We start from the raw sequence: 23,850 nt of genomic DNA on the forward strand, positions 1-23,850 counted from the left end.
ACATTTCTAATAGCTCATGTTGTGTCTCAAATTGCAAACATGACATGTGGATAATTGACAAAAATGTATCCTGAAGCAGAAGCCGAAGAGGCTGCATTGGCCTGACCTTTTTTCACGACTACTAGAGTAGTAGTAAGTCACATCCCTAAAACATTGGACCTCTTCCCTGGTGGAAGTCAAAATTAAATCAAATGGGGGACATTTGATTAAATTTTTCAGCGGATTCAGTTTTTCAGCGGAAACCATACAGTGAAATGCGGTTTTAAACTGTTCATGACCAAAATGCCTTTTATTGAGATTGTGTTGCAGTAACATTTGGCGGATGTCCCTCAGGCTGTTTTATGTTATGCATCAATTAGAGAAAGAGCTATCAACTACTCCAATCATGTGTGATAGTTTGCCTTGATGTTGTTTTGTTGATCCTTGTTAATTTATCATCAGGATGTAAATAAAGGAAACCAGAACTGTTTGTTCTTCTGAGCAGCCTGGATGTGCTATAAATCACTCGATATTATATAGAAAGATACATTGTTTTACTTTTTGTTTTTAATATTTTACACCAAGGATTTCCCGACAAGCAGTATTGATACTGAGTTGAATTGTGAATTAGATTCATCAGTTTTCCATAATTTGAGACATCCCAACTCATATCGTGATCTGGAATTTGCCCCAGTTTCCCAGTGGTATTTCCGATGGGTATTTCCCGTTTAAAGGCAACTGTCACTTTCAATTTTCGGCTGTGATTTACCCGTTTCAATTGTGGAAGAGGGGTAGGTTTTAAGCTTTAGGGTCGCTGGATCCATGACCTCAGAAGTCTTGGATTTGGGACAGAGCACAGTCTCGGGAGAAGGAGTTAGTTTTTTTTAAATATCCTGTAAGACATAATTGAGGGACAATAAATGCTCCATTGAGCATACAGTCTGCTCCTTCTTCCCGCTAGTCAGGCTGTGCAGTGGTGACACCAATTTCTGCACTTTGGAATCAGAGAAAAAAGAGAAAAAAAAGCTTTGGTATCCATTAACTTAACAGGAACTATTATGTTACAGGATTTAACAGAAATGTGAAGTATCAGTGGCCATATATATGTTTTAATTAGTCAGAGGAAAGGGAGAAATGAGCATACTGCATGGTGTGCTATTGCATACATTCATTTCATTATTGAATACATTTGAATTAAAAAAAGCTAGGCATTACAATCATCTTAGAACGAGTGTTTTCTCAGTCACAGCTTTGACTGTCACATCTAAATTGAGGCTGTTGGCAAACAAGTTGATGGTGTCCATGTTTAATGTTTTGCTGTAAAATCTGTTAATAGATCATTGACATCTGCTAATGATTGTCATGGTCTGCAAGGCTTTCTGAAAACATCGCACTCAAAAATATCCTTTACTTTGGAACAATGATTCAAATTTATCATGCCCATCCAGACCGACGGAGGCCCCATTGAGTGTTATGAACCATGGACAAACATCATTTTATGAAGAATTTAAAATGTTTTGTGTGGTGAGCTCAAATTTGACCAACAGTGAGTAGAAAAAATAGCTGAATGATGAGAATCATCACCCTGAAAGTAAAGTGCAAATTGCAATGCAATATATTTAATGGTCTAGATTGATATATCTGATTCTGCAGCGAGTACTCTGGTTTTAATACAACAGACAACAATTTAAAGATATCCATCCATCCATCCATTTTCAATACCGCTTATCCTCATTAGGGTCGCGGGGGCGCTGGAGCCTATGGCAGGGGACACCCTGGACAGGCCGCCAGTCCATCGAGGGCACATGTAGGGACATACAACCATTCACTCTCACATTCACACCTATGGGACATTTAGAGATCAATTAACCTGCAGCATGTCTTTGGACTGTGGGAGGAAGCCGGAGAGCCCGGAGAGAACCCACGCTGCCACGGGGAGAACATGCAAACTCCACACAGAAGGACCACTCCGACCGGGAATCGAACCCGCGGCCCTCTTGCTGTGAGACAACAGTGCTAGCCACTACACCACCGTGCACCCACAATTTAAAGATATACTAATTAATTTGACATTGCACATAAGTACTTTGTGTGCATCACAATAGCATTTAACTTCACATAGTCATATAATAGATTCAAAGTGTACATACTTATCTTTGGACTGTTTTACAAGAGTAACCTGTGCTCTCTGATGTTACAGTTATTTATATTCTAATGTTATAAAATGGTATTTACACAGTAACCTGCTTGAACATATGAAGGGTCACCTGCAACAAACCTAACAGCATTTACAACTTACTATTGGTATATTATATCTAATGACATTATATAAGACATATATAATACTTTTTCTATTTTATTTTGCTCTCAGTTTCTCTTTAATCTACTCTGTATCCTCCTTGTATTATCACATATTGGGCTTTTCAAGGTTAAAGTCAGACCCAAAGAAGAATGTCATGTTCATAATCCTTCCTAATCAAATGTTGCTTCATATGACCCATTGATTCATTTTTGTTGCACTTGCAGTTTTTACTATTTCCTGTACGATCAGAGCCCCAAACAACGTGTATGTTAATGAATGATTAATGTTAATGACTCTTTTCCTGCAGCATGTTTTACAGGTAATCATTTGAAAGCTGGATTTCAGAGGACACGATGAGTAAGCAATCTTCTCTGATTTTCCTTGACTTTATGTATGACTTTATATTGCATCAATTTTGAGTTTTTTCTTTATCTCCCAGAGTACAGGGAAACACAACTTGTTACTTGTTTGGCATTGCTGGTTGTTGAAGTTTAACTGCTGCGTAGAAATGGACAATGATTGTGTTTTTCAGCGGAAACCGACGGAATCAAACTTGAAATTATAACCCACGATCACGGAAATGGCTTGGACAACAAGTCTTTTGAAATAGATGTATGTATCACATCTCATTTTTAAAGAAAAATGCACAACATGATTATTAAAAAAGATAAATAAAATACCTTTATTTTCTAGGAAGACGTGAATGCTGATACTAACAGCATCAAAATGCAGACTAAAAAGACAAAAAAGGGATTGAGCTCATACTTAAGGTGTGTCAGTTCCAGTGATGGCTTTTTGTAAAGTAACACTTTTGGGGTCTAATTTGGGGTGCAATTATCACAGCATGTGAACAGCATCCTCTGCAATGTGTATACTATATTTATACTATGATTGCTTAATAGACATCCAACATAAAAACTGTTCAGCTGTATTCTGTACTACTAAACCTTTTTTTAATATTTGATGGTATTTAATACAAAATTAGGCAAATCAATATTAATTAATATTGAATCTAAAATTATATGAAGGACATTTTTTAACGCTGATTTTTGGATACATTTGTCCCGTACTTCAGCCTTGTTTCCAAGCCGATTACCGCCACAGAGGATTACTTCAAGGCTCACTCACAGACCTTCAAAGTCTTTGTTCTGGCCATCCTTGGAGCAGGTAATATGAGTAGGCTGATCTTTTGTGTAGAATCAGTGACTACAGACTTTGATTTTTTCATTAAATGCTCTTTTTTGTCTTGTAGGTTATGTGGCATACTTTATTGCAGCCTGTGTTTTGGATTTCCAGAGGGCCATTGCTCTTGTGGTCCTAACCAGTTTGGCCATTGTTGCTAAATCATATGAACTTCTGAAGGAGTACAAAGGAGAGAGCATCAGTCAGTGTTTCAGACCTGCAGTTAGATGCTTTAAATCTAACTTGAAATGGTTAAAATGGTGAGTGAATGTCATGTTTTCCGTTAATGACAATGAGCTCCAAAATTATGCAATATATTAACAAAGTGAAGGTGTGTTTTGTCGTCTTTTCAGGGTTTTCATTTTAGCAGCTGTGGTCCTGCTTGTTCTGTGGCTCGTGTTCGAAACAAGCCAGCGTCCTGAGCAGCTGATCTCGTTTGGAGGTGTTTGCATGTTTGTCCTGCTTGTGTTCCTCTCGTCAGCACACAGGACAGCGGTGAGTTCTACATGGAGTCACTGACTCTATTGATGACAACCATTGGAAAACATGCATTATCACATACGTTATCTCTGGTCTGATTTGCTGAGACTTTGTGATAAGGCTTCCTTGTGATAACATAAGGCATTATGGAGACTCCCTGATAAACTCACTACGTAAACATTCACTACTTCTTTTTTAAAATCTTTGTTCACTCTTATGTGTATATTGCATAGAGTTATAAGGTGTTACAATATGCTTATAGCATTCGGTAATTATAGTTATAAGCACTCAGATATTCCTAGTGCACATTATAAAACATTTTATAATGACTTATAGGGTTGAGTATCATTTCTTTCAGATATTTTTCAAGGATCATGATGTTTTATTATTCCCATATATGTAATACATTATAATGCATTATATGATGATTGTAAGTTACTATAAGTGGTTATTGTTTGCTCCACGTAAAGTGAAAAAATCTATGCACGAAAGCTTGAGAAATGTATTCTAATTTGACTAAAAGCTAACAATAAAGTTTGTCTAATTTGACTAAAAGCTAAAAGCTAACAATAAAGTAACGTATAATCACATTATAATGCATTATAAAAATATTCCAAAGTATTACAACACTAAGAATTATATTACCCTACAATCCTTAAAAAGGTGACCAATAATTAGGATACTTGACTTTTCAAGTCATTCTTCTTCTTAATTCTTGTTAATTTGACAGTGCTATAAAGGCAAGGCAAGTTTATTTATAGAGCACAATTCATACACAAGGCAATTCAAAGTGCTTTACAGCTACATCAAATTACAAAAAGGCAAATAAAATCATTCAGGCAAATAAAATCATAATTAAATTACAAAAAGGCAAATAAAATCATTCAGGCAAATAAAATCCTAAACAGATTATAACACATTATATGATGCATTCTCAACATTAGTGTCATATAAATAATTACCTAATCTTTTATAGGTGTCATGGAGGCCTGTGTTTTGGGGTCTCGGAATACAGTTCTGTATGGGCCTCATTGTCATACGGACGCAGCCTGGATTCATAGCGTTCAAATGGCTTGGAAATCAAGTGGAGGTATTGGATTTTTCCCTATCTAAAATAAATATAAAATGTGTATTCTACCAAAAATAAAGGAACAATACACACATATATATGGCAAATAAAAATGTTGGATTAACAAATAGTTAGACATGTGTGTGACCTATTGTAGATTGTTTTACAGTTATGCATGTTAACATAATATGTGAATGAAATAAGCATGAAAACATGGACCCAAGCTTTTGCCTAGTAATGCAAATCTGTTGAAACGGTCTATGTTGAATAATAGGATACACACTGATGAGTATTACACAAGCTCCAGTTCTCCTCCCACATCAACATCACAAATATTCACTTTCAAATCATGAACAAACATAACATTAACAGTAATTTGTACATTTAATATATATATTTTTTAAAATTATGAGCAAATTCCATCCATTTTATAACAATACCAAAATAATAAAATATTTACATTTATATCAAGGAGTAGTATTTCTGTAACATTTCTAACCAGTCCCACCATTTGTGATCCTGAAGCTCTTGGTTTGCACAATATCCTTTGAAAGTATGGCACAGCTCATTTCTTATCTACCGGGGCATAATATCCTTTAACTGAGTAGATCATATATGCTTATCTATTATGTTGTTCACCCCTTTTCTTGGGTTTCTTGGGTCATCCGTTGGTTAAATTCGTAGTCTGTGGACAGGAATGTGGCCTGTAAATCACTTTTTAATGTGACAGGCGTCTTTAGTTCCATGACTTAGTAAAATCTAAATTAATGAGTAATTGAGTCATAAATATCATAAATGAGGAAAGAAACAATCTTTTGAAATACTATAACCCATGTTTCCCCTTGTCTTATGATTACAGATATTCCTTGCCTATACCAACGAAGGCTCACGTTTTGTTTTTGGGGACCTGATCGGCAACATTTTTGCCTTTCAAGTAAGTTGATGACATTTTAGTCTTTCTCTGAATATTGAACGTGTTAAACTTTAGTTTTGTGATTTCTCCTTCAGGCTTTGCCCATTGTTGTGTTCTTCAGCAGCGTGATGTCAATCCTTTACTTTCTGGGGATAATGCAGTGGGTCATTCTGAAGGTAAAGAAAGTGTAAACCTCCCCCTCACTGCATCAAAGGTTCCGGTAGGTCCAGGTGTATATTGCTTATGCCTGCAGTGTCATACTATGACCAGGAGCCATGTGTTTTTGTCCACGCAGATCGCATGGTGCATGCAGATAACAATGGGAACCTCTCCCACAGAGACCTTGAGTGTGGCAGGCAATATATTTGTTGGGCAGGTACTGAGCAAGACTTGAAGCAACACTATCTGTTACAAGTCGGCTGCTTTGAAATGTCATGAGCTAGACGCTACTTTTCTTTTATGGTTCTATAAAAACTGCAGTCAAATATCTTACGTCTACTCTGCTTGTTTAATTGAGCTCTTTATTGTTTGTGTATCAGACTGAAGCTCCGCTGCTGATCCGCCCTTATTTGAAAAACATGACCAAATCTGAGATCCATGCTGTTATGACTGGCGGATTTGCCACAATTGCAGGCAGTGTCTTGGGAGCATTCATCTCATTTGGGGTAAGATGAAGATGTTTTTATACCACCACATCATACATACATACACAGCTCACAAATAAAGATGATTAAATATATACATATAGCACATTTCATAGACAAAGATTATTTAAAAAGACGCATAAAAAAGAAAGCAGTTTAAAAAATGATTGGTACCTAACATACCTACACAGGCTGTACTTTAAATTCAGCATCACCATAGGCTTCAGTCGTGGAGGGAGGAACAGCTAATGTGGGAGTATCGAACATAAACTGGGAGGAGCATTTTAGTCTGAGGGTTGATAGGTGCACTCAGTTTTATGTTGGTGAAGATCCTGGCTGCAAATGAAAAGTGCGTAAACAAAAGCACAAATAAATTCTTCACTGCAAGAAAAACGATGTGACCTTGGGAATACACAGTCACTTCATTGCTATCAAATATTACTCTCAGACCCATAGCTAGCAATGTTAAACAAAGTTGTATCCTTTGGTCAACATTTTTATTTTGTCCTTTAGATCATTTAGAGCTATCCAATTTGTATATTATGATTATTATTGTTTGCTCCATGCATCAAACATCAAACTATGATTCTGATTTGGAGGTTTGACTTACTGTATATGATCAGTGATCAGTGTTTGGTACTATATTTGATATAATGTTATTCTATTGTTGTAGAAAAGTTGCAAATGTATTATATTTAGATAATGCAGATTAATACCAATGGTGGTGCTGAGCTAAAACAGCAAATACACTTGTAATATGATGGTTCTGTTTAGTTTATTTACAGTTTAACAATCATGCAGAATATCAAATACTAAATCTGTTGATTATTGCAGTTTCCCCACCACAGCGCCGTGGATTAAAGGACATTTCTTTGTATTTTGCAGATTGATTCATCTTCCTTGATATCAGCCTCTGTAATGGCTGCTCCTTGTGCCTTGGCCATCTCCAAACTGTCTTACCCAGAGACAGAGGAGAGTCCCTTCAAGGATGAGAAGAATATCAAAGTGGCTACTGGGTATGTAAATCTGTCCGTTAATATCTTCTCTTCTCCTTTTGTGATTTTTGTGTGAATTAAATAGTTTTTTGTAACTCCTTAGAGATGAAAAGAACATCTTGGAGGCTGCTAGCAGTGGAGCGTCTGCTTCAATAAGTCTGGTTGCTAACATTGCAGCCAATTTGATAGCTTTTCTTGCCATCCTCGGGTTCATAAATGCAACTTTGAAGTGGCTTGGCGGTATGGTGGGATATCCTTCAATCTCGTTTCAGGTACATTTTAGAAAAAGACTGATAACTTAAGTGTGACAAATCTGACAAAAATCTGTGCAATATGCTTTGGGATTGTTAAAATGTAATTTATTCATTTTTCTCAATTTTAAAGCCAAAGGGGTTATCCAAAAATGTGCAGATGGTCAAAAGCAAAAAAAGCTAAATGACAATCTAAATAAAAAACTACAATGAGTAAATGTGTAATAAATGAACTATTAATAATAATTTTAATTAATAAAATATTGATGATGTATTTTCTTATCTACGCTAAGAATTTAACTTACTATTTATCCACACATTTCACAGATTTTATTTGCTTGTACTGTAAATTGAACAAGTGAATCCAACAACATCCAAATAACCTTATGCCTCTCTGTGCTCACAGATCATTTGTTCTTACATATTCATGCCCGTGGCCTTTATGATGGGAATACCTTATGAGGAGAGTTTCCTTGTGGCTGAACTAATCGGCACAAAGCTCTTCCTCAACGAGTTTGTGGCTTATGAGCAACTATCTGAACTGAAGGAGAACAGACTCAATGGACTTGATGAAATTATTGGAAATGAAAGACAATGGATATCGGTGAGTACATGTGCTTAATTGGAGTGAATGTGGAGGTGTAACAGGTATACATGCATGAGCACTGGACAACAAATAATATTGAGAAACGATTTTACACAATGCAAAATATTATACCATGCTTTTCTTTTTTACTTTTTTCAGGTCCGATCAGAAATAATTACCACTTATGCTCTTTGTGGGTTTGCCAACTTAAGCTCACTGGGTATCATGATTGGAGGCTTATGTGAGTATTTCATCATTCCATCGTCACGTTTCTTTGCTTCTGCCAGAGGATTCTCTCTCAGTAATGACTTATCTTTTCTCAAAGCCTCTGTATGCCCATCAAGAAGAGGTGATGTGTCGTCTATGGTGATGAGAGCTATGATCACTGCAACTTGTGTTTCTCTCATCAATGCTTGCATTGCAGGTGAGAACCTTTGAATTGAACTGGCAGTGCAGTCCTGTTGTATTGTAAATAATTAGCTTTTTCACTTTATTTCTTAGGGATCCTCTACGTTCCTCCACTCGACTGTGTGGAGCTGTTTAATACAACTGCTTTCAATACCACAAATGTAAATATACAAACTTGCTGTAAAGACCTCCTTCAAAGGTAAGCGTGTACATTGTATAGTGGCAGAATATAAATGTTAGGGAAACAGTGATTACACAGAGTTAATAGATTTAACACTGTGTTAATATATTCTTATATGCACACTCAGGTAGCTATCTCTCTGTGATATGTGGACTTACATCTCACTTTTCTTTTGCAGCACTGTAAACAATGGGACCATCTCATTTGAAGGGTGGTGGAGCACAGTAGAAAACGTCACTTTGTATTTCTCTAAATGTTGTCAGTGCTGTGGTCTTTCTGATGTGGCAGTTTGTAATTAGAGGAGAAAATCCCATATTAGTGTGGCTCCATGTATGTATATTTGTGCAACAGTTGGTTTCAAAATATAAAGTCTTCATGCGTATCTTTTAAAGATGTTTGTATCTTTCACGTATTATATTGTAAATTAATTCAGATATTAGCTTTTATTACAAAGCCATGAAATATAGAGGGACATATTCAGTCAACAGTATGATGGATTGAAATATTTGACCATTATACATTCAATTATATGTACAGTGAAAATGTGATCCATGGTTGGAAACAAATGTTTTACATATTTATTTAAAAAAAACATTCGCTGACATGATGTGACATAACAATAGACAGCACACACATTAATCCTCTCTCTTAATCATTCATTTTCTCACTCACATGTTTTTATTCACGCTACATCCGATATTCAACCTTTGACTTTATGTACACCTGAACACAATACAGTTTGTCTGCATGACACCACACCTTAACATCGCGGTACTTTCACTGTAATTAACTGGTTAATATTTCAACCTCTTTTAGAATTCTTCCATCATAAACAGTCATACAATTTCAGTGATGTGAATATAAGAGCGGCAGACTTTAAAGACTCTCATTGATCATTAACCAATAAGCCATAACAGGAATTCGTTAAGATTTGTTATCGGTTCCTTATTTTTTGTAAAAGGCGAATGATTTCCTCCTGGAAATTGACCATGAATACCTGCAATGTCACAAGATAAATGATAAATACTTTCCTTTCTGATTCGTATTCTGCTGTGTAAGTGTACACTAAACTCACTTGGTAATTGTCAGTTGCTGTAAAACCTTACCGATTTCACTCAGTGAGTACTTAGTGATCAACAGGCTTCTAAAAGTCCTGAGTCGGCACTTTTGTTTTTTAGTTTTAGTGGGCTTTTATTCATTGCTGGGAACATACTTGAGTATTGCATGTCAATGAGTGTGAGCATACCATTGTTAAAGAGTTTATGGGTAAGCCGCTACTGCACATTGCTTTGCATTCGCCCGCATATATTCTGAATTACTATGAGAGGACCAATAAAAACAGACACAACAAATACAAAGTACTTAAAAACTACTAAAGAGTAATGCCAAAAACAATGGTGCTGTAATTCCACAGCATGAGCTCAACTTGGCTGCGCAAAGAATTGCTGATTAATCATTTCTAATACATAACGTCTCTATATATTAACTTTATGTCTTACTCACATGCTGTACATCACAGATGAACATGTAGCGTTTAATATGCAACTCCCTCTGTGGCTGTGGTTTTATTCTCCTTAACTATTTATATCAAACTATGAACATTTTCAACTCTTCATTAAAAGAAGTTGAGTTTCCAGATATTTCTTGGAGAGTTGTTTGTTCACTCATAGAGCTGATACGATTCTGAGTAAAGTTAAAAACATTGCTTTTGCTGGATATCTTCTCACTGTAATTGTAATGGTGACTGAGAAATTCACAGTAATTATTTACGAAAAGTCAGGTCAACAAACTTTTCCTTTTCTTTTAATCTCACTCTTCAAGTCCTTGCTGGTTTTGGTAACTGGAAAGAAACAGGTAATACTAGACCATTACCAGCAGTACAATCCTGGTTCACACAGAAGAGGTGCTTCTTCCTACATCATTTCAAGGACATCAACTGTTTCTGCAGACTTGGGGTTGGTGCCTGTTTTATTGTCCTCTGTCTCCGGATTTTTTCTAGTCACCTTTGGGCTATAATTAGCCTTTCTAGACATCTGAGGACTTTGTCCTTTTCGCTGCAACTTGGGGCTGTTGGAGCCCAGTTTGCGGTTGAGGAGGGGGCTTCTGGAGCCCTTCATCTTGGTGGGTTGCTGCAGACTATCCATAGGTTTAAGTGAGCGCAGGCCAAGAAGTCCACAGTAGTGGTTGCACTGATGGTGGGTCGAGAACTGTTCGAACACTTCAGGAGAGCCACGCTCTGTTAGTCCTTGGTATCTGAAATACAGGTGTCAACTTTTTATTACAGCTATTCTAATGGAAAAAAAACAATAACATTTTCATTTCCTGATTTAGATACAAACCCTTTTGACTTGGTCACTACTCTGACATTTGTTATCTTCGTTTCAACTCCTGAAAAATAAAAATACAGAAGATTATCAATATTATCATTCTCAGAAATAGATAAATGATTGTGCTATTTACGACCATGTATGAGTGGCTTACCCTCCAGCCGAGTGACCAGTAAATTGCCATGCGTCCACTGATGGATCCAGTGCTGGAAGGTGCTGCATTTTTGCTCCACCTCCGAAACGGTTTGTGTAATCAGCCTCCCTTTAGGATCCATCATACAGTAGTTGAGGAAGACACCCTCGAAGTAAGCCTCCACCGTAGCGTATGGCACAGAGTTCGCAGGCCGGTACATTAGATACTGAGCAATTACTCTGTGGGCAACACAAACAAATAGTGGCTTGATCAGAAGGTATGTTGCACACTTTAATAGGAATCAGAGCTACTGTATAATAAGCATGGGACTTACTCTAGTGAAAAGCCAAAGTTCTCAATAACTCTTGCTTCAGCCGCGAAGATTTTACAATATTCTCGTATCATGTTTTGGACTTTGCATTCCTGGCAACACAAATAATTGAATAAAGCAGATCACTTCACTGCAATCATGATCACTAGGAAATTAGTGGGAGCAATTTACTAAAGATTTTTGGACACTTAATCCACCACTCACTTGCTTAGTTATCTGTAGATTTCTCTCTATGAGATGGCTCCCCTGTGTGATCCCGTAGGCAATGGGGCTTTGAACTTTGATGATGCATGCGCTTCCAGACTCAAAAATGGGATCCAGGCCGTAAATGACCTTCACTCTGCTGGCTTTGTGAGTGCAGCCCTTTCCGATGTGCACCGTCTCTGTCATGATGCGGCCAAAGTACTTTTCGGCCCAGCTGCCACAGTCGGACAGGCCTCTGTTGAACAGAAGCGGGGTCATCTCAATCTCTTCTCCAACTAAGGGAAAACAAAAAACACTTATTTACATGAACATTGAACATTCACAGAAAATGTCAAAGAAAAAACAAAAAAAGGTTACCGTAACCTTCCAAATCCTCTTTTAGTAGTATCTCAGACAGAACTGTGAAATAGAAAACAGAAAGGCTCATAAAGCTAGTTATAAATATAGATAAGATTAAGATTTCACACTCAAGGCAGATACTCACTGTCTACGCTAAGCAGGAAGTCAGTGGTGTCAGATCCATATTCATTATTGATTGAACAGCCATATACTCCACAATCGTGGCTGGATGCCAGAACAACAGCCAGTGCGACTTGGTTTTCATCTCCTCCACTTGAGGACAAAAAAGATGAAAACATAATCATAAAACACGTCAAGTTGAGTTGTACAGAACGTCAAAGGTTCAACATCAACCCACAAGGTGTCACTGTGAGACAGATGGCCACGCTGTGAGGCAGCATTCTGCTGACAAAGCAACCATTAGCACATATATAGACGTTTAATGCCCCCTGGAGATGGGAAAGATGTTGTGTCAGGTTACAGTTTCTGTGTCTAGCCAGAGATCCACCTCTCTGTGTCTTAGCTGTGGGGCTCACAGTCACATGAGAATAGGAGAATGACAGAAGGCCATGGGAAGCACACTGAGGCCCAAATAAATCCTGCTCATCCTTGTTGCATTATTGTTTCAGATTTGGAACCGGTCCATTTTTACCAGTCATGTCAGCTGGAAATCCTCAAAACAATTGTACCCGAAAAAAAAAGTGGCACGTAATACAACAAATTGAACACAATGTGGCATTGCTGTTGATTTGTGTTGCAGGTGGTTAGAGTAGGGTTGACACTGTGCAACAAGAAGGTGGTTTTACCTTCTCTTCACCTCTACTATTTCCTCCTCATCTCTGTACCACTTGATGGTGGAGTCACTGAGCACATTGAAGAACTGGCACCACAGCTTCAGGTGTCCAGAGGCATCTGGGAACGGCTCTCCCCTTATCTTACGGATGACCTGTGGAGCTGGTGGTGCATGAGAGAGAGGCTGCCAAGGTAAATATATACTGTCCTGGAGAGTGGAGACTTTCTAATGTTTCCACTTCCTCATGCACTGGTGTACTGGTAAGACTAATGTGTTGACAAACTAAATATTTCACACATATATATTTTATATTTTGTGAAAACTACACAAAAGAGTCAAATATGTTAGCCATAATATATTATATTGTGCCAAGAAGTTGATACAAAATCTAATTGGAAAACTTGCACACAATTAAATTATTGTAGGACTGAAGGATTGCTTATTTACCTTTCAAAGGGTTCAGCTTCTTCTCAGCTGGTTTCTCATCTTGTTTGGTGCTGACAGGTTCTTCTGTGGGAGTCTCTTCCACGGCTTTTGGCACCTCCAAGGTGGCCTTTCTGCGGCTCAGTAGCGGCGAGCGCCTCTCCATCGGTGGGGTATTCTGTCCCGTGGGAGCTTGCAGTAATGCTGCTCTGCGAGCCTGGCTGGGTGACATGTAGGGGGTCTCCTTCTTGCCTTGAGTTTCCAGCACACCAATTACTGCTGCCTCTCCATCCTCTTTAGTTTTGTGCATGAAGATTTTGCGACGAGCTCCGGAGGCCAACTCTTCAGGCGTGGCAGAGCGTATGAGACTGTCTCTGCGCTTCAGACGGGGACTGCTCTCACAGGAGAGGGACGATGTTGGTGTTGAGCCTCCACTTAGATCTTCATCTGCTTTGTCAATCTGACGGTCACCCACAGTGATTACTTCAGAGTCTGGAGCCGCTTTGGTCATGAATTTACGGAGACTGGCTGGACTCAATGATGGATGTGCCGGAGGTTTAGAGCAGAGTCTCTCAACAGATGATCTGTTTCTTTGAAGGTCCTCAACAGACACAAAATGATCTATTTTGGCTTCTTTAAGGGGTTTTGTCTTCAAGACTTCAGGAACAATGTTATCTTCTATTGATTTACTGAATGATTTCACATTCTCACCAACCTTTGGTATTAGAGCTTCATATAGTACAGAGGGAGTGTTTTCTTTTATACTCTTTTCTGCTGTTTCTTCTAGGTTCTGTTTTTTACTTTGAGTTTTTTCAGACACAGTGGTATTACTATCGTCAACATCATGTATTGCTGAAGTTTCGGTTTCTGTCCACTCACTTTGTGTGGGCAGTCCAGAATCACTTTCATGACAAGTGACAGAAATCGGTGGCACCACAAACAAAGGCGCTGGTGGAGTTTCTAAAGGCTGCTGTGTATCTGAAACATGGGTGTTTACATATACATCCTCCTCTTTGTCATCAGTGAACGAAACATTTATAACAGGAATGGATGCATAGTCCATCTGAGGGAGCTGTTCACTACTTCTCACACGTGGCTGCTCTCGCTCAAACCTTTTTGTCTCGTCATCTAATTGCACAACTTCCTTTCCATTCTCTGTGGGTGAGAGGTTGTTATCATCCTGCACACTTTTCTGCGTGGGCAACATGCTTGAAGAATCAGTCAAGCTCTGGCCTTGGATTATTACCTGAGACACACTAGTTGTATCATGTTTTTGCAAAGTAGCTGGCTGTGATTCTTGCTTGTTTAGTCCCAAAATAGTTAGTGGCAGAGTGCACTCTTGGAGCTCTGGCTCCATTATTTCAATTTTTGAGATTATAAAATGCTCTTTTGGTTTAACACCTGCCACAGTTGGTTTAATATCTGGGGTATCATCAATAGTAGATATTTGGATCTGTGGGATATTGGCTGAGGGCTGACACTGTGGTGTCTCTCTGCTCTCTTGATGTGAAACATTAATGTGTTCCTCCAAAACATAAACATTACCCATCTTGTTTTGTGTTATGGAGAGGCTCTTTGATTCATCCAACTCCTCTTCTTTCACTGGATTTCTCTTTTCTGTCTCCACTTCAAGCTGTAAACTCTCAGTTCTTACTTCAGCACTCTCACCTTCTAAAATGACTTGCTCTTGGGTTTTAAGATTGTCACCAGAGTTTACTTCCACATCTAAAGCAGAAATCAATACCTCTTTCAATTTGCTTCCCTCTTCACTGCTTCTAAAACCTGTGTTTGAACTCTGTATTGCATTGACATTGTGGACTGCAGTGCTTTCCTCTCCTATAGAAGAAGTGCATTCTTGCAGCATTTTTAGGTCACCCTTCTCTAAACTCTCTCGCGCTGCAGTGGGCGGAAATCCGACATTCGTTTCCTGAAGTGAAGTACATTCAGCTTGTTCTTTTACATCACCTCTCTCCATATCGTAAGCTGCCACTGCAGGCAGAGACAAAAGAACATGATCTGGTGTTTTAGACTGACATGGCTCTATTCTCTTTTCCAGTGAACATGTTCTTAATTCAGTTATCTCAGATCTCTTTATTTCTGAGCACAGCTGTCTGTATGAATTCACTTCAGCTTTCTCTTCCTCACATAGCTTATTGGAGGAGTAGTCCTCCTCTGCTTCAGGTTCACCTTTGCCCATCTTGTCAACACTCATCTTTTTTTCTGGTGACGTTTCACCGGGTGTCTCTCCAAGGCTGCGGCTGTTTGATGCCGAGATAAGATTGTGAGGTGAAGTCCAGCTTTGTTCCAAACTAGTGAGGGTGGATGTGGAGGAACGTTCCTCTTTATGGGAGTCTTGAGTCTTTGGCAGAACAGATATTTCTTCCCTGGGTGAAGACTTCTCTCTTGCAGCCTGGTGATTAGACTGTGGTGAAACTAGCAGGCAATCTGGCTCTTGCTGGTGTACGGGAACCTCTTTGATAACTGATACTGTCTGAGGATCTTTCTCTTCAGCCTGATAAAAAGTAAACAAATACATCATTGTAGTACTTCAGTACATTTACTGCAGTGTTAGAACTACATGAAACAAATTTGTCATACACTGATGGTTTTACTTATAATGCATGTTAAATAATACATTTGACATGCATAAGAAGTCATTTTAAGAGTCTGATTTGTTAGTGACCACACAACCTACTGGAAAAAACATTCAGTGTCACGTTAGGAATTTTTTAAGAGGCTTGTTGGAACAGACTTAGTGCAATGACCTTTGACACCGTGACACGTTTAGAATGAGACACATTTTGCTACTATAAATCAAACAGAAGCATAAACAGTGACAGATTTTTAAGATGTTTTACATTCCCCGACAGACAGGAGGAGCGCTGTGGTCAGTCTGTGAATAAAGTTGATCAAGTACTAGTTGATATTAAACAATAAATAGTTAAAAAAGAAATATGCAGAACAACGACAGTAACTCAAGAGATCTTTGGGTTTTAGGACCTGTCAGCTTATTTCAGGAACTACTTTACCTCATGTCACGTGCAAGGTAGCTGAAACCGAGTGTTTACATGAGGTTCCAATTCAATATTTAAATTTGTGAACAAAGCAGGATTAGCTTTTTGTGTTTAAAATTGTCTGAATTTAGCCATGATCACACTTGGTACTAACTTTTATGTCTATGATTAATCTTAATTTAAAAGTGATAGTCTGCTTTGCCTCTTGACAGAAGTAACATGCTCGACACAGATGTGGTGTTTCCTCAAAGAACCTGTCGGGCAGTGAATGAATGATCGCTTCTCTGTTGATGATGAATCATAACAATCATGATTCATCTAAATCTGATGTCATCAACAAATTGTTAGTGAATAATAAACAAAACAAAGAAACAGAAATATTACATTTGAGTGTGCATAGTATCGTAGAGAAGATACAGGCACAGGTAAAGCTTCAAGCTACATATCTAAGTGTGTGGGTTTCTTTCCCCTCATTGCCCCTGTTTTTGCTGTTCACACTATTAAGATGAATGCTGAAGAGTAATGAAGCCACATGCCACCCCGTGACAACATGTCTTGCCAGCAGTGACTACTAAGAAAAAAAGAAGTTGCTGCTTTCGATGGAAGGGAACTGGTGTCACAGTCTAAAAATGAAGCTGTGGCTGTCTCCGGATACGGTGTAAATAGGTGTCACACACACGTGACGAAACACTGTTCGGACAAATTGTTTGACTTCCTGAAACTAGCTATCCACAAGAGCGCATAGTATCCAACTATCATGGAAAGGTACAGTTGAAGTTCCCCATTATGGACACATAATCGTTTTGCAGGTAGATTGCGTTTAAACACAGATTCTGTTCCTCTTTATCTTGTCATCAAGCACCAGACAAATGATGTTAGTGGAAAATGCAGAATTAAATACATCCGCTGTGGTCTATCATTTCATGCAAAATTCACCAAACAATTTACATTTACATACAACTATTTGTAATACAGGTATCTAACTTTGAGGGAAATTCCGATTTTGATGGATTAAAATAACCACATCTAGAAATGATTGTAATTCAATACATTCTTCCCAACTTTCTCCTTAAGCATATAGACACATTGACAAAATATGCAGAATAAATATCTACAACATTTGAGGGATTTTTGATATGTGCAACTAAACAAATCGGTCTATGTTATAGGAAATACTTGCATGTGTGTATGTTTTGGCAATTACTTCAGTGGATTTAAATGTAATTTGGCCACTGTATGTCACTGTTCTTCATAAACTGTCTAAACTAGTATAAAGGGTCTAAACTAGTGGCACTCTGGCATGAACAGGAGCAACTTCATCTTAAAAAAAATATTTCATTAGTATTCTGATTTTAATGTTGAAAGTCCAAACACAAATCCCTATTAAATAATTAAGTGTCACAGTCACATGACAAAACTGAACTATACCAGTTCTAACCCAAACATAGCAAAAATTATGGCTAAGTATCGCTATCAGCTTTGCAACTGTAAGAGCGTATACTAGCACATCAATCATGATCATCCTTATTCCCGACACATGACAGACTTGAAACAATTATCTAAGCTGAACGCTGAAATGCCAAAAGTACTGCCTTCCTCTTACTGCTCTAGATAAGGAAGAGGTTTATTTAAAGATATAGGGAGGGGTGTGTGGCTGGAGTGAGGAATGTGCCCAATGTGACGAGGCCCTCCTTTCATGCAGAAACCTGCCGCTCTACTCCCGCTCATCCAGAACACACGACCATCTGTCATGCAAAGCCTGTTTGTAACTTGAGAACCACTTCTGACATTCAGGTTTCATCATGATCTCTGACGCACTGGTGTCCCACTCATCACAGCCAACATCTGAGATATTCCCATCTCACAGTGTGCCGAGTCAATCCACAACATCCCCCACCCCCACAAATCGAATCGAGTGCAAGTGGCTCGGTTCTTATGGTTCCCTATTGTCCCACACTATGTTGTTTAGCTAGACGCTCTTGAGTGATATCATTGCAGTTAAACCACAGACTCACATGGCCAGGCTGACTCACTCCACCAGTCACTGATTACTGATATTATACTGTATGTTTTAAAGCGGATGTATTGTCCCACACCATGAGTATAACATCTACCGATGAGTCGTCATATGTACCACATTTGGAACCAGCAGCAGCTCAAAGCCTAAACTGTGTCATGGTTGACATAGTCCAGGCTTTTGCCCTGAAGTAGCTCATTATCTTGTCACACAAATGCAGTCTATTTATAACTATTGAGTGGCAGCTAGCTGCCCTTGAAGACCACTGTACATACCTCAGTGAGAACCTCTTCACCTGGACTGCTACTCTCTTGACCCACAGACACCTCCATGGCCTCCACAGCAGCAGCAGCCACATTGCCACTCTGCCCTGTGGACTCCTCTACGCTCTCAGGTGGCAATTTATGAGCTGGTGGCTGATCAGTGTGTCGAACACTGTCTTCCTTATGTTTATGTGCCTTCGAGGACCGTTGTTCTTTATCCACAGTCTCTGAAGGCTCTTTCGGTTTATCTATTTCCATAGCCACAATGTCTTCTGTGGGAGGTTTGCCCACTTGATTTTGCTCTGATTGCAGCCGAGATGATGGTGGCGTCGAGGCAGGCGAGTGGTCAAACTCTCTCTCCTTGTTCTCCATGTGATCATGAGAGTCCTTCTTGCTCTTACCAAAGAAGAAGTCTTTGACTGTGTGTAGCACCGTGGAGATGGAAGCCTGGATGTGGTGGTGCTCGTGATCCTTATGAGCCTTGCTGTAATGTTTGACTTCTGAATTATGTTTTGTCTTCGGTACTGTATGAGATGTCTTCAACAGACGTGTCCTTTCTTTCTCCCTCTCGTCGGCCAATTCTTCTTCTCTCCTTTTCTTTCTCTCATGCTCCTCTCCTAAAGCTTTTTTTTCTTCTTCTTCTCTTCTTTTCTTTCTCTCATACTCTTCTCCTAAAGCTTTTTCTTCTTCTTCTATCCTTTTCTTCCTCTCACGCTCTTCTCCTAAAGCTTTTTCTTCTTCTTCTTCTCTCCTTTTCTTCCTCTCACGCTCTTCTCCTAAAGCTTTTTCTTCTTCTCTCCTTTTCTTTCTCTCACGCTCTTCTCCTAAAGCTTTTTCTTCTTCTTCTCTTCTTTTCTTTCTCTCACGCTCTTCTCCTAAAGCTTTTTCTTGTTCTTCTATCCTTTTCTTCCTCTCACGCTCTTCTCCTAAAGCTTTTTCTTCTTCTCTCCTTTTCTTTCTCTCACGCTCTTCTAAAGCTTTTTCTTCTTCTCTCCTTTTCTTCCTCTCACGCTCTTCTCCTAAAGCTTTTTCTTGTTCTTCTATCCTTTTCTTCCTCTCATGCTCTTCTCCTAAAGCTTTTTCTTCTTCTCTCCTTTTCTTTCTCTCACGCTCTTCTAAAGCTTTTTCTTCTTCTCTCCTTTTCTTCCTCTCACGCTCTTCTCCTAAAGCTTTTTCTTGTTCTTCTATCCTTTTCTTCCTCTCATGCTCTTCTCCTAAAGCTTTTTCTTGTTCTTCTCTCCTTTTCTTCCTCTCACGCTCTTCTCCTAAAGCTTTTTCTTGTTCTTCTATCCTTTTCTTCCTCTCACGCTCTTCTCCTAAAGCTTTTTCTTCTTCTCTCCTTTTCTTTCTCTCACGCTCTTCTCCTAAAGCTTTTTCTTCTTCTCTCCTTTTCTTTCTCTCATACTCTTCTTCGAAAGCTTTTTCTTGTTCTTCTCTCACATTTTGCATCCTCTCTTGCGCTCTCTCTTTCTCTTTACTGACACTTACAATAGGCATATCCATCTCTTTAGGGTTCTCCCCTCGAGATGGGCTCTGTTTCTCCTCAGCAGCCTGGGACTGGAGAGTCTCTGCCAGAAATTGTGACAAACCCATTCCTCCATCGTAACAGTTTTCACCTCCATTCGCCATCATATTAATACTGCTGCTGTGTCTGCTGCTGTTGTCAACTCCAGCATCTAGTCCATTTGTGATCTTTATTTTCTTTTTGGCCTCAGATGGAGATATCTCCTCCAGGTCTTTGGACGTCACAAAGGCTGTTTCCTTGACTTCAGAGCTGACACCATTAGGTTCTGCAGTAGCTCCCAGTTGCTCCTCAGCCTCAGGCTCCTGTGGCGGGACGTGCCGCTTCCTTTGAGGATCCCCCTTCTTGGTGTGCTCCTCCAGATCTTTCTTTTTATTGTCTGCTTTTTGCTTCAGCTTGGCGAAGAACCTCTGGTGGATCTGGAACTCGTTCATGGTGCCGACCTCCAAAACTCCCGAGCAGGAGACAATACCTTTACTATTGCTTGCTGAAACCTGATAGATGGCTGCATCGTCCAATGTGCAGCTGAAAACAGAAACAATTATTATTCTCCTGTTATGCTAAGCTGCATTTCTAATAATTTGATTTAATTTTGCAAGGTTGTGTTACATACTTGTAAATATGAAGGGTGTGGGTTTTTCCATTACGACGAATTTCATATTTTGGGAGTCCACAATAGCGATCCAGTTCCATATCATCTTTATACCATTTCAGTTCTGGAGCTGGGTAACCTAAAGACATTGATGACTATAATTAACTGGTAGCCTCTGGGTTATAAACGTGCCACAAAGCACTCTATCTATGAATGTTTGTTACTCAGGGACCATGTCAGTTTGGTTTCCACTAAATATCATTTTGTTTTGGAAATTGTACAGTTAAAAAAAACCCACAGTATAGAAGATTTGGTATGAATATGTTTTTAGGCAGTTGCATCATGTTTGTGAAGTGACAGCTGCTGGAACAGCTGTTGCTGTTGGACGGCCAATCTGCCGGCAGTTAAAAACACAACATCCTGAAAAACCAGCTTGAATATGATATAGACTGTTGATGTTTTGGACCAGTTAAGGAATAAAGCAGTGAAATATTTTCTTTGTTTTCCAATTTAGTCACATCCTGTCTCTGTACATCACAAACAATCTAAAAGTTTTAGTTCCTCCAACAGACAACAAGCTGAAAATGAACAGACCTACCTGATACCACACAGGTGAACTTCACGTTACACTTTTCTGACATTGCCTTTGATTTCAAGGTGGTTTCAAAGGAAGGCTGTATGTCCTCAGTCAGCTGAGCCATGACGCTGCACAATGTGCTCCTGGAAGTAAACACTGATACATTAGGGAATTTATTGCCTTCAAATCGAAGACAGTTTTACACTTCAGTATCATTTCAGGGACCTCTTCACCTCTGTGCAGTACATTACAATAACTTGCTTAATGAAGAAACAAGGATGTTAATGGGGATTTCGGGTAGTGACGAGAGTGTGAAAGAGACACAGAGACTTGTGAGGTATCAAGCAAACCAAAGTGGTCAGTCAAACACTAAAACCGTTGATCATCACTAACAACTGAACGCAACACTGGACAAACTGGACATTTACATTACAGTTCAAACGTGTGTAGGTTTCATTATTGGGGTAAATCAGTTTTTGTGGTTAAGATGTTAGTTGGGAGGAATGTTTTAAAAGTGTGGATTACCTCGTTGGCCTGTAGTGAGAATACCTTGAATAGCTATTCGGAGAGGAGGCAAATGAAGGGGCGTCAATGATTAAGCTCTGCGTATATATAGATAACTCAATTACATGAAATAGTTTAATTGCCCTCCTCTTTGACAAAAGGAGTACTTCCTTGTTCTTATGGTTTGTAAATTGGAATCACAAACACGCATAATTGATGTGATAAATGTTCTTTTTGACCCACAATGTGATCTGCTGAACAATGTGAAAAATATCTTTGGGTTGACTATTTTTATCACTCACTCTTCCCCCAGACCCAGATGTTTTTTTCTTTACCACCATGCAATATAGATACATAAATACAATATAAATCTGCTTCACAAGAAACTGCATATACATGGACTATAGGTGAGGCTGTCTACCTGTTTTCTGGCCTAACATTGGAGAGATAAGGATTGCGGCTTTCTGTGCGGCCGTTGGAAGAGCTGCCCTCCTCTTCACTGAAGCTGCTTGTCCTCCCATTGCCAGAGGAAGAGTGAGTCAATGGCCTTCTGGAAGTCATAGTCCACTGAAGCAATTCACAAAAAAATGTCAAATGTGTGGTAAATGTATCACCCACAGTATGAAACTACTCCGTATTCACGTCCACAGTTCGTCAAGGCTTAAATATAACGCTGTTATCCATGTAAAAGCCCCTGCAGAAGAAAAAAAAGAAACACTTTAGAATGGTAAAAGAACCTGGTGGAAGTTAATGAAATAAAGTGTAAGATACACTCTGGATCATTTGCTCATACAAAAGTCAAACACACAGTTCAGTCTCAATGCTTGTCCTTTCTGACCGAGCAAAGCACTTTGCATTGGAGCAAGTTATAAATAGGATCAGCTATCAGGTTGTGGAAGGACTGTTAGTGGTCAAACATGAGCTAAAGACGTGTTATTGACTTGACGTTAGGCATATAATTCAGGTGTTTCTTGATCACCTGAAAACTAGTAGAATTTTCCAACTTACCATGGAGATGTTGTCAATGTTGCTTTGGAGCCACAGACTGTGAAGAAAATCTCTCTGTAACTGCCTATCATAGACACACATGTTTTGCCAGCCGGGGCCTATTTATAGCAGCCCCACAAATAGGTGCAAGAGCACATAAGATTTTCCAAAACTAGACTTAAGAAAAAAAAGGAAAAGCTAACCATTCAATCCAGAACACATTCATTAAAAAAAAGTCCTCGATGGTCATATAAATGACCCTGCTTGATCTGTCTTAACAAGTTGGAAAAAGTGTGTCCCATCTTTGAGACTTGCAAAACACGTCTGTGTCTTTAACTGATCACAATAGTCTATGTCCTATGCTTTGCTCAAGAGTTGCTTAGGGACAGCCCCCCTCACTTTGTATTGCGGCACATGAACACATAGAGACCCACTTGCTGCTCACGTTTCACATCAATTAGACAAAAACAGGTTCAGTTGATAAATGATTAAGGCCGACTGTGTGTATTTTAGAATATTGATGTGTAAGTTGTATTATTGTTTTAGGTTGGTTTTATTTTTATTATTGTTTTATGCTGATATTTACATGTTTATTTACAGGAATAAATATTTAATACAGTTGAATCAGTAATTGTATTCATAGTTATAATCACATTTCTTTGTCTTCAAATCACTATTCTTTCTTGGCCAACTCACTATTAAATTAAAATAAATAAAATAAAACATACCTTAAACAAACTTACTATATAGTCATAACCCATAACTGTTCAAATGTATAGTGTTGTTATAGTGAGACACTTTACAAATGTGCTCCATAACACACATTATGCATGT

The 23,850-nt window shown here is 38.8% G+C and overlaps 2 protein-coding genes across 2 annotated transcripts; one reads left to right on the forward strand and one right to left on the reverse strand.

Moving 5' to 3' along the window:
* Nucleotides 1-2,550: 2,550 nt before the first annotated feature.
* slc28a1 (solute carrier family 28 member 1) lies at nucleotides 2,551-9,289 on the forward strand. Its single transcript, XM_034535392.1, has 18 exons — nucleotides 2,551-2,638; nucleotides 2,814-2,893; nucleotides 2,975-3,051; nucleotides 3,357-3,448; nucleotides 3,534-3,723; nucleotides 3,817-3,958; nucleotides 4,920-5,033; nucleotides 5,872-5,946; nucleotides 6,021-6,101; nucleotides 6,221-6,301; nucleotides 6,465-6,590; nucleotides 7,455-7,585; nucleotides 7,668-7,836; nucleotides 8,222-8,419; nucleotides 8,561-8,642; nucleotides 8,727-8,825; nucleotides 8,903-9,008; nucleotides 9,169-9,289. The coding sequence occupies exons 1-18, from the start codon at nucleotides 2,635-2,637 to the stop codon at nucleotides 9,287-9,289; spliced, it is 1,968 nt and encodes a 655-aa protein (XP_034391283.1). The 5' UTR covers nucleotides 2,551-2,634.
* Nucleotides 9,290-10,766: 1,477 nt separating this feature from the next.
* On the reverse strand, nucleotides 10,767-23,359 carry alpk3a (alpha-kinase 3a). Its single transcript, XM_034534614.1, has 15 exons — nucleotides 23,038-23,359; nucleotides 22,451-22,723; nucleotides 22,051-22,083; nucleotides 21,547-21,668; nucleotides 20,970-21,087; nucleotides 18,847-20,881; nucleotides 13,565-16,052; nucleotides 13,131-13,278; nucleotides 12,470-12,597; nucleotides 12,349-12,384; nucleotides 11,986-12,260; nucleotides 11,785-11,873; nucleotides 11,472-11,689; nucleotides 11,330-11,378; nucleotides 10,767-11,243 (listed from the first exon to the last, which is right to left on the reverse strand). Exons 2-15 carry the CDS (start codon nucleotides 22,588-22,590, stop codon nucleotides 10,904-10,906), a joined length of 6,219 nt encoding a protein of 2,072 aa, XP_034390505.1. The 5' UTR covers nucleotides 22,591-22,723; nucleotides 23,038-23,359; the 3' UTR covers nucleotides 10,767-10,903.
* Nucleotides 23,360-23,850: the final 491 nt, after the last annotated feature.

This window comes from Cyclopterus lumpus, chromosome 6, assembly GCF_009769545.1.
Source record: "Cyclopterus lumpus isolate fCycLum1 chromosome 6, fCycLum1.pri, whole genome shotgun sequence".
Taxonomy (NCBI): domain Eukaryota; kingdom Metazoa; phylum Chordata; class Actinopteri; order Perciformes; family Cyclopteridae; genus Cyclopterus; species Cyclopterus lumpus.